The sequence below is a fragment of the Asparagus officinalis genome, chromosome 3, assembly GCF_001876935.1.
Source record: "Asparagus officinalis chromosome 3, Aspof.V1, whole genome shotgun sequence".
NCBI classification, from domain to species: domain Eukaryota; kingdom Viridiplantae; phylum Streptophyta; class Magnoliopsida; order Asparagales; family Asparagaceae; genus Asparagus; species Asparagus officinalis.
In genome coordinates, this window is record NC_033796.1 from 95,714,915 (window position 1) to 95,725,584 (window position 10,670).

Consider the following 10,670-nt stretch of genomic DNA (forward strand, 5'->3'; position numbering starts at 1 on the left):
TCTGACGCACTAATTACATGGGAGGTTTACAAAATCTGTCGTAATGCAATAGTAAATTTGTGCTCAAACTCAGGCGGTAATGTAGATAAATTCTATTATGAACATTGTAAGGGTTGTATCCCTCTCCAAATAATTTCCCTATTTGTACAGAAAAATTAATTACTTGTGACTAACAGAAACAATCCCATACAGCCAAGTACAAAAATCCATCACCTAACACCATATAGAAAACACGAAATAAAATATACATCTAAGTAGAAGGCAGTAATCATGTAACAAAATTCTCTCTCATAATAAATTACTTTTTGTCAACAAAGTTCTTTCTGACCTTTTCTTCTTCTGTGCCCATTCTGGTCCATACACAATCAAATTGGTTCTACCAAATCGTCTGTCAGTTATCTGCATCATATAAAACATTGCATATATCAAAGATAATGGGGAAAGAGATTAAAAAACAGAGAGAAAAAACTTCTGAATAATATATTTTAGCACGTCTCAAGAAAATCTACAAGCAATGCCCAAACAATGGAAGAAATGTCAGGAGATGGCAGATAATCCTCCTCTTTTATGTCCTGAAAATATCACTTTGCATAGCCATATATAATAATAATTACAATTTCCCTACAAGTTCTGATACTGATAGTAAAGAAAGAAAGAAAAAATTGATAGACATATGAAACAGGTTAATTGAAATATCAAATGTAGCCCGAGACAGCAGAAATAGAAGGGTCACTTAACACCAAAATACATGAAGATGGTGATTACCTAATCTTTTTGAGCAAAATAATTAATTAAAAGGATAAAACAAAAATTAATTAACTAATTCTTTTTTAGCAAAATAATTAACTATTCAGCAGGTGCAAGAGCTGAATAGTTGGACACTGGTAAGAAGTGATGGAAAAAATACTTCCAACTAATGAATACGCTAGAGCCTTCTGATGAGTATGCATGTTGCAGAAGTAGACAAGAGCCTTTAAGCTATGTACACTAGTCTCTCAATCTCAAAAACGAGAGTTCGACAAACACACAAATCATTAACCTCATGTATATTTTAGTGTTGTCTTTCAAAAGCAATATTCAATGCTTTAATATTTGGAAGGATTCTGTTAGAAAAATGAACTAAAAGATACAACAAAACTAAAATCATGACCTAGATTTTGGGCTACAAGCATTGACTGGATATCTACACTAGTACATAAAGAGAAAACTAGAGGGATGGCGAAAATGGAGGAATAGAGGACATTTAATCCTCCATTCTAATGTGAAGGGTAGAATGGGCATTTTACTAAATAGTAGAATTCTCTCTTCTAGAATGTTCATGGAGATATTAACTTGCAGGGATTTTTATTTCATAATAGTGGATGACTATCTCTATATCATCTCACTCTCATGTATACGTAATTTTCAATTTATCCCCTAAGTGATATATATTGCAGAATAAAAAGTACGTGCGCACTGCACAAAACTTATAGTTTCCCCAAAAAAAAACTTATTACTTTGACATTCTGACTTTTTTTGGCTACATATGTTATTTTTCTTGCAAGAAACTAATAATTTTCATTTGTATTCTGATGTAAAACGAGGGAGGGGCTCTATCAGAATCAGCGATTTAAATCGAATAATACAACGTTTCGCCAAAATTCATAATATTCGGTAGGAAATTAATTTAGAACAGTTAATGTGACCGATGGATTTTAATAAGATTTGCAATGATAGTCATAAACAATTCCAATCTTGAATAATTTAATCGCAATATTAATTATCATTTCGCAAGTTCTAAGATCAATATCAAAATTTAGCAGTCACATGTTTAGTACTCTCAACTCACAAAATTAATCAAGCAGTGACTTATATGATAAGAATTTAGAGATAAACTAGTCTTTGCAATTAACTAATAAAGTGAAATTAGCAGAAAAATACTGAGTGAAATTGATACCATCGTCGGGCTGAAAATCAGATCCGAATTAACCGCTGTTATAATCAATCTGAACAGTTGATTCTGAAGTTGATCTTCAGTTTAAGCTACAAACAGATCCTTGTGCAATGATCAGGGCAGAAGATTTGTGGGTTCGTTGCTGCTTCGAAGCGGATGAAGGCAGAGAAAGGGGCGTCGGAGATCGGAAACGTAACTCTGTACTTGGTGTTCTAAATGGTTTAGCATATCTCTGTACTTGGTGTCTGGATGTTGGGAGATGTTGAGAATGGGTGGAGGCGGATCTGAGGGAGATGTTGGGAGCGGTTGTGGGAGGGAAACAAAAGAGCAGAGGGTGGCCGGCGCTTGTAGAGGAGGAGAAGGAAGAGAGAGGGGATGCACAGCTGGTGGCGTCTGCTGAAGGAGAGAAGGGGAGGCTGGCGGCGCTGCTGCTCGGGGAAGAGGGAAGGCGGGGAGTTGGTGCGGCTGTTGGAGGGGACGATGGGGAGATGGTTGCGGGTTTTGAAGAGGAGCAGGAGAGGTGTTTGATGGGTTCTGGGAGTTGACGTGAATTGAAGGAAAAAAAAGGAAGAAGATGAACAGTGGCTGAGTTTATGAAGAGGAGAGAAGAAGGAATTTGCAGTTTGGAAGAAACGAAGAAAACAAAGTCTTAACCTAGGGTTTCACACCCCTGAATGTTTCACACAAACAGTTAGGCTAATACCATATTTTTCATTTCATTCATCAATGATTTTTTTTCATGATTACAGCAGGGTTTATAAAGAGAAAATATTAGAGATTTGCAAATCTCTCACAAAATCAAATCTCTCAAAATAAAATCTCACCAAATAAAAATTCCCTCAAATCACTCAATTACCAAAACTAATAACTACTAAATTTAACCAAATTCGAAATTCAAATTTAAACTACTAAAAACCTAAATAAATAAAAACAAAAGTCAAATAACAACTAATATGGAAGCTTGTCCTCATCATATTCTTTTTAGAACATGGAATATAATGGAAAGGCAATTTTATGGGCCACAATCCTATGTTAATAACATTGTATAGTATGGATATTCTAGAGAACAAAAAATCATAAAGGAAGGAAGAGAAATATGTTTCTATGATATAGAATATTCTAGAAACCGAAACAAAAAAGAGAAAGGAAAAGAAAGAGAAAATGTCTCTTGTTAAGTTCTTTTTTGCCCTCCAATTATAGTAGAATGAGAACAATGTCCTCCTTTCATTCACTTTTTTCATTATCCCCACAATGTTCTTTATATAATAGTATAGATATTATAAAAGACTAGCACATTGGCACGTGCGATTCATGTGCAAAAAATAAATTCATATATTTTGTCTTACATTTTCATATAATTAGTCTTACATTGTCATATAATAGTTTGATGATGATTTAATTTATGCAATTTTATTATGGAGTATAGAAAATGTACATTAAACTATTATTTACCAATTAAATCTACCCTTAACGCAATTTTGTTGAGTAGTTACCTAACTGAGGATAATATATTTAGAGTAAGTGATTAAATTAAAAAAGAAAAATAGGGATATTGCAATTTAGTCATGTGTATTATCATTTCATGATTTAGAATGTTCCAGAAATAAGAAAGATAAAAAGAAAGAAAAGAAAGAAAATAAATGCTTCTCTTAAAAACTTAGTCGTAATTATGTCGGTTCAAATCTTATTCTCATGTCATGGTTTAGAGTCTTCAAGAAATAAGAATGAATGAAAGGAAAGGAAAAAAATCTCTCTTACAAAATTACTATTTTCCCTCCAAATTATTACAATAGAAAAGAGGACATGTCCACCACTCATCCAACTTTTACTATCACCACTATGTTCATTTTATAGTAGTATAGATATAAAACAACAATTAGAAGTTGACATGTTTCAATGTAAATATTATTGAAAGTGTATTTCTAGGTACTTCAACTAAAACAGTTAAATATAATAATTTGAAGAGAAAATATTAAAAAAAGCCTCTTCTAAATAACAATATCTAGGAAAATTAAGTCATCACTCAAATTGAAATATATATCACAATCAAATTCAAATAAGGTAAATAAAATATTGCATATCAAATGAACAAATATCATACATAGATCTTGCAAAAATAAATATTACTTTAGGGTATTAAAAGTGACCCTTTTTATGTAAAAGCTAGAATAATTAAATTTTAATTTATGTTACACGTGCCATAATGCTAGTACTACATAAAAGAGGATTCTATCACACAAATACATAAATAAAGGTACACATGCTGTAAACCTTTCCAAATTAAATGTAAAATAAAAAAATATCACCTACAAGCCCCTAAAGAAAACATATTTAGAGTAACTTCTAAGTAAATAACTTCATTCAGTAAAATTCATATAGTCTAATATGATAAAATTTTAAGTAAGTCTTCTTAGTTCGCAGGAGAATATGACTACCAAAAACATGTGAAATTTACAAAAATACTAGTTATGTACGAATATGGCTATAAATATACTTGGTTATGGTCCAAAAAATAGTTTAAATATGTACATATAGTTTAACATCACCAAGTACAATGATAATATTATAATAAATAAACTCCTCAAATTATTGTATTAAGATCATTTGTTAAATGCATTACTAAGTAATAGCCTACGACAAATGCTGTAACTAAATCAAACATATTAAATCATCAAATCATAATTAAAACAGGATAAGAAAAACATTTGATTGTAAATTTAAGGTTACTTGCACATGCATTTTCATGTGTATTTGCTCGTGCCAATATTCTAGTTCCAATGTAAGCAACTTTGCACAACCACGAAAATCTTAGAATTGATATCTTGCAATGACATATAATTAGGGACTTGAACAAATCAATTCAAAGTCTGATTCATAGAGATATGGCTTTATAAAACTTGCTTCTCATTTCTTGAACAAACATGGAAAAATAGAGTAGAAAAGAACCTTAATGAGATGTCCGCAAGAATCCGGCATTGATGTTTTAAGGGGATATTCCACTAGCTAGTAACAAAGAGAAAGTTAGCTTATTGATGATGATGACACAAACTTATTATCTCGACTATAAAGATATGCAACTCACAATGAAGCAGTCTTCTCCAATTAATGGTGACCTTTCAAGTTGTGCCAATAGTACACCATAATCAACTGCCGTATATGGTGGTGTAACACTGACATAATCAAATGATCCATCTTCTCCTGTGAGGAAAAATAATTCTTGTAAGGAGGCTTCAAATAAATGAAAAGGAAGACTATAAACTAAACAGACAACAAACAGAAGAAAATATATAACAAAATTAGATTTTGAATCAACTAAAGGCAATAATGGTAATTAAAAAAAACAAAATGTATTCAATGTATTTTATGAACATATATATGCACCCTACCCAATATCATTATGCCCCTCTACAAGAAACTGAACGTCCAAATCAATACTTGTCAAAAGGTAAGACTTAAAGTTGACACTAAACCTGCAGATAAGACAATAAGGAAAATGTCTTTACCTCAGAAGAAATCATCAATAAGTTACAAGTAGGAAAAAGAGGTCGGTAAATCTCGTAACTGATCAGTCTAATAGCAAAAGCAATCAGCTAAGTAAATAAATTATTTATGACTCATTGTACAGTGTACACACAGCTCTCAGATGAGATTTATTCTTGACATAAAGAGAGTCCGTCTATCTATATCAATAATATAATTCATTTTAACAGCCATCAGTATACAATATTGTATATTACTATTCACCTGTGGGAGAGCAAGGGAACACATAACACAACTTGTGCGAGGGGAAGTTCATATGGTGAAAATAGATTGGGCAGTTTTTCTTTTTCTATAGAACAAACACAATCATTCAATGAGTAGAACTATAATATCTGAGTTTTGTGATTTTTTGAACGATTAATCTCATGTGATTAACAGTTCACTACTGTTATCTTTCCAAACTTATGAATTCTTCATACTGACAGTTGAACCAGCCCTAAAGCTCGTCTGATATCACCTTCCTTTTCTCATAAACAGATCAACCAGCAGCCATAATTCACAGTCGCCAATAGTGAACCAAAAATGGACTGTTAAAGGTCAATTGCATTGTTAAGATAAACTAAGACAAGGTCATAACACAGCCTAAAACATGTGTATAAGCATTCCGATGCTAAATAACTAAAAGAATATTGACGATAAAAAATAAGGACAGATTTAAATGCAATAGTGTATACCTCGAGATACCGCCTGTTCTAGGAAATTTTCAACACGGCTAGTGTGTACCATTGAAACATCAGTAAATCCAGTTAGTTCTAAATTTGGCCTCAAAACTTCAGAAACAACCCAAGGATCCATTTCAACGAAGTGAGCCTGAAAAACAAATACATATAGTGAATACAATCATTTTAAATAGTATTGTATAAGTCAAGTTAGGTGGAACTAAGAATCATGTTTTTCAAACTTTCAGCAATACCATCAGGTTATTCGTAAATTAAGTATTGGGAAGTAAAAAAACTTTGAGCAAGTTGTATTGAAATCACTTAGTTTCATCATTTATTCATTGAAACCTCATGACTAGATCACTTATAGAAGGTAGCATCAACATTATTGCTCTCTATCAGAATAACAAGCAAACAAAGTTTCCAAATAAGCAATAGAAGTCCTATACTAGGAAGATTTCACTACAGCTGTAATTATTTCTCTCTTTCATAACTGTATGTAAATGGAATTAAGATAGAACAGTTTTAGATCACATTTGAAGTTCCATGTCATCCAATATTTTTGTAACCTACTACTGCATGTCAATATTTGTAGGTTATATGTGCATAAACTGATCTATATGTGCATGCAAGATACAGCTTGAGCTTAGACAGGAAAGTCCAATACTTAACATCCTCTGAAAGGGTTCATAATTATAAGTTTAGAAGAAACACAACATCCAGAGAACAAGCAAAGTAATAAACTAATAAAGGTAGACTACTTTCAACAGATGGAGATATCCACATATTAAAATATATAGAAGCCAAAGGCAAACTATAGTGTTATATGGACAATCGTAACTAGTACTTAACTGGCGATTTATCTAACCCTCTAAAGGTTAGGTCTGACATTCAAAATATACCTCAGAACATCCACGGCTTATAGCTTCAATTCCAACTGCTCCAGTGCCACTATACAAGTCTAACCAACGACCCGGCCTAAGTGCAGCTGGACATCCACCAGCCACCTAGATATGAAAGGTTAATTATAATCAAATTCATCAAAAATTTATTAAAATAAGTCTAACAAGTTTATCTCATCAATAGTTGTGATATCGGAATCAAAAACCTTTTGACCCTTGCAAACACTGAAGGAATGTTACCCTGACACGGAAAAATTGCAAACTGCAAAGTACCTTACCTGTAACATATCAAAAGCAGCTCCTCTTACAACTTCCATCATTGGTCGGACATCCCTATCCTCTGGTGACAATAGCTTTTTCCTGCGAGCTTTTCCTCCTAAAACCTGGTGGGTAAAAAGTGCTGCTGAGAAAAAAAGCATGATATGCATAGCAGAAACACCCTTTTAGTAATAAGCGTAACCATACCAGTGATATCATATAATTACAGTTACACTTTAATCCAACTATAATCACAAAGAAGGCATTAGTCGGCTGCACAACCACTCTTTCACATGCAGAGCACGGTCAATTGTTAGTTAGAAGTAATGGGTTCATTCCAAACTTAGAGCAAGCAAAGTGTTCCATACATGAGTTGACCCCCATCTATGTCTATTTTGCATGTTGCCGAAGTTAATTTAGAAAGCTCAACATAAACACAGGGTCCATCTTTCACTTCCTTTCCAGATGTTTTCTACTTCTTGCTTGGTTAATTCATATAAACAACATTCAAAGTCTAGAAATAGTTGTTCCAATAATCGCTGCAGCTGAATTTCATCCTTGAGCTTGATCTAGAAGTCCTGTAACATTAACTCTCAAGAAATGGAAGTGTAGCGAAGCACACAAACAGTAATAGGTTAGACTTTACAAGTGGCTCAGTATAGACATTGTGGTATATACTGTCCTTCCCTAGTTAGACTATTCAACTCAGTTAGCATTCAAACTAGGGATGTGGTACACAGCTCTCGTTACTGTAAGCTCTCATTACAAATGGTTGCATCTCTACGTAGTCCCTGAACCAAGAAAATGCCTCAGATATTACCAAACTTCTACATGCTAAAGGGGCTAAAGAGTCCCAGAACTAAGGAAATGACCAGTTTAAATTTTGAAATTTTAAAAATTGGAAGACAATTTGAAATCCTGGTTTACGTCTATGAAAATGGTGAAACCAAGAAATAACTATATAAATTTTATTCTAAAAACTAAGAGTCCAACAAAAAAAGACTTTAATAGTTTAATTCGAGCTTACTTTAAAAAAAAAACTTTAAAAAGGAAACCAAAACCTTGAGCAATTTGTGCGTGGTACGAGGAGGTTTCCGCTCCTCCAGCCGCGGAGGCGCCGCCCGCCCCTTCTCTCTCTTCCTCAGCTTCATCTGCTCTTCTCTCCTCCTCCCTCGCTACAAATTTACACAAAAAACCTCCCTCAATATTATCAGAAAAAAAAAGAACCCTAAATTCAACGGATAAATGACACGGAGTTAGAAATCAAACCCTTTGGTGAGGTTCTGAGATGAACTCTGATGGGTCGAGCCCGTACCGCTCGAGCACCACCCGCTTCTTCTCCTCGCTCGAATCGGAGGAGGAGAGAGGGAGGGAGGAGCTCCGGCGAGCGGCGGAGATGGAGGAGGGTTTGGGGGAAGAGGAGAGATGAAGAGGACAGGAGAAGAGGAGAGAAGAAGCCATTGGAGCTCAGTAATTATTGTAAAGCTGGGATTTTTCTTTCTTTTTGGAGCGAGATTTGTGTCCGAAGTGGGGAGTGGAATCGTGTGGGAAGAAACGGGTAGGGTTCGGGTCGGATCTTACGGGATTCATTATGAATCTATTGTAGATGTTTCAAATGGTTAGGTTTTTTCATCGAAACCACCTTTAAAAGAAACTCCCTTGTATTTCTAGTTTATAAATAAACCACTTTCAAAGAAGTTTTTGTTGTCATCAATCACATGCATTCACTTTTCAGTTATTATTTTTCATTAATTGACACTACCTAATGTAGGCGTATAAAATTGCCTATAGGTCCCTTGAGCAGCTCGACGACGCCGATTCAACAAAAGGACCATCGGGCGACGTATCCAAGCAAGACCGTTAGCCCGCCAACGCCGAAGCCAAGCTATACGCGATGGAGCAGGTTAACGAGGCGACGAAGTCAACAAATCGCACTCAAGTATCGGAATGCATCCACTCGCATGTGGAATCCAACCAACGGTTTCGGGGAATCACCGAGTCATCCAAACAAGAGCGAACTCGGATGAATCACGATCGAATCAAGATCAATTCCGGAACCCGACTTACTGCCAAATCTGGAATCAAGTCAACGAGTCGTTTCCAGGTCAATCAACCACACAACAGAAACACAACCGAATCAAGTCCAGATCAACAACGAAGCACAGAACCGGACAACGGAAAATGACGGAACGAACAACACCCGGAGGGGCTCGGCCGAAACCGAGCCACCTCAGGGTGGCTCGGCAGCCGAGCCACCCCCGGCTATTATTTCCTTGGTGAAATAATACCCGTTGTACTGCGTAGATCCGACCGGATCTAGATCGCGCGGTGGTCCACGGATTAACCCCGGCGTCGGCAAAGAACCCACACAAGCAAGAGACCGCAAAACAGGATCTTGCGATTCGTTCGACAAATAAGGAGAAAGTTGTAATTTTCTTTATTTCTTGTGTTATTTGATTTTCGTTGTAACCGGATCTAAAAAAAGACCGGATCTTTGTAATCGATAAACTATTACAAGAATTTGCAATGGAATCAATGATGAAGAAAGCAACGATTTTCACCGTGAACAATCTGGCGACCACAGTGGGAGCCGACGATCTCGCTGACGAGATCGATGCGTCGCAGCCGCGGATTTCAATTCCGGTCGTGGAGGAGGTTGAGTACGAGTTCGACCAAACTAAGTTCGAGGAATACTTGTCCTCGTCTGGATCAACCTCCCCCCGCAAGTCCAAGAAGTCCAAGTTCTCCTCCAGGAGAAAGGTTCGTTGGTATGAAGAAGTCGAAGCCACCAACGAAGATCTCGCCCCGTTTGATGCCAAAGTCGCATCGGGTGAGATTCCTCCAGTTTCCAACCAGGTCAGATCTGCTCTGGCCAACTCTTCTGCCACAGAGGGCGTGGTGACTCTCTCGAAGAGAGCCCGCCAAAGGCAACGTCAACGCCTTGCGAAACGATTCGCAAAGGCCATGGAGTCAGTTGACGGGATCCGCTACAACGTGGATCTGAAGAACAAGAGAGGCAAACAGCCTCAGCAACAAATGAACGGCGCCTCTTCCAAGTCGCCAATGATGGAATGGGTCCGTGTCAAACGGAACCGATCGACGCTGGAGGAGCGCATTCGCAAGCGCCGCGCACTATCAGCGCAGGCACGGGCTCAAGCTGAAGAAGCCCGTAGAAAGCTGCAGAAAGAGGTAGCTAAGAAGCCGCCACCAACTCGCAAAGTTTGGAGGCCAAAGTCTGAAGCGGCGGTTCAGACCAAAAAGCAGCAACTGCAGCCTCCAACCAAAATTCAACCTCCGGCGAACCAAGCTAAGTCGCTGAGAATTCTCATAGCTACTCTGGGAGATCATGCAGAATCCTCCCGAAGGAGAAAGCCAGTC

The 10,670-nt window shown here is 36.5% G+C and overlaps 1 protein-coding gene across 3 annotated transcripts; it reads right to left on the reverse strand.

The window, feature by feature from the left end:
- LOC109834492 (putative rRNA methyltransferase YlbH) lies at positions 73–8,844 on the reverse strand. 3 transcript variants are annotated; one of them, XM_020402526.1, is made up of 8 exons: positions 8,562–8,831; positions 8,354–8,467; positions 7,313–7,417; positions 7,035–7,139; positions 6,148–6,283; positions 5,016–5,131; positions 4,880–4,936; positions 73–399 (listed from the first exon to the last, which is right to left on the reverse strand). In XM_020402526.1, exons 1-8 carry the CDS (start codon positions 8,751–8,753, stop codon positions 289–291), a joined length of 936 nt encoding a protein of 311 aa, XP_020258115.1. In that variant the 5' UTR covers positions 8,754–8,831; the 3' UTR covers positions 73–288. The 3 variants fall into 3 exon arrangements, with proteins under 3 accessions (XP_020258115.1, XP_020258116.1, XP_020258117.1); XM_020402527.1 differs by having other exon boundaries at positions 262–399; positions 4,880–4,932; positions 8,562–8,836; XM_020402528.1 differs by lacking the exons at positions 73–399; positions 4,880–4,936; positions 5,016–5,131 and adding an exon at positions 5,319–5,403 and having other exon boundaries at positions 8,562–8,844.

Excerpts from the sequence above, each read along its gene's own strand:
- LOC109834492 (XM_020402526.1), bottom strand. The coding sequence starts at position 8,753 with ATGGCTTCTTCTCTCCTCTTCTCCTGTCCTCTTCATCTCTCCTCTTCC. Across the intron at positions 4,937-5,015 it reads TTGGAGAAGACTGCTTCATT|CTAGTGGAATATCCCCTTAA; the intron begins GTGAGTTGCATA and ends CTTTGTTACTAG. Across the intron at positions 400-4,879 it reads CTTGCGGACATCTCATTAAG|ATAACTGACAGACGATTTGG; the intron begins GTTCTTTTCTAC and ends TATATGATGCAG.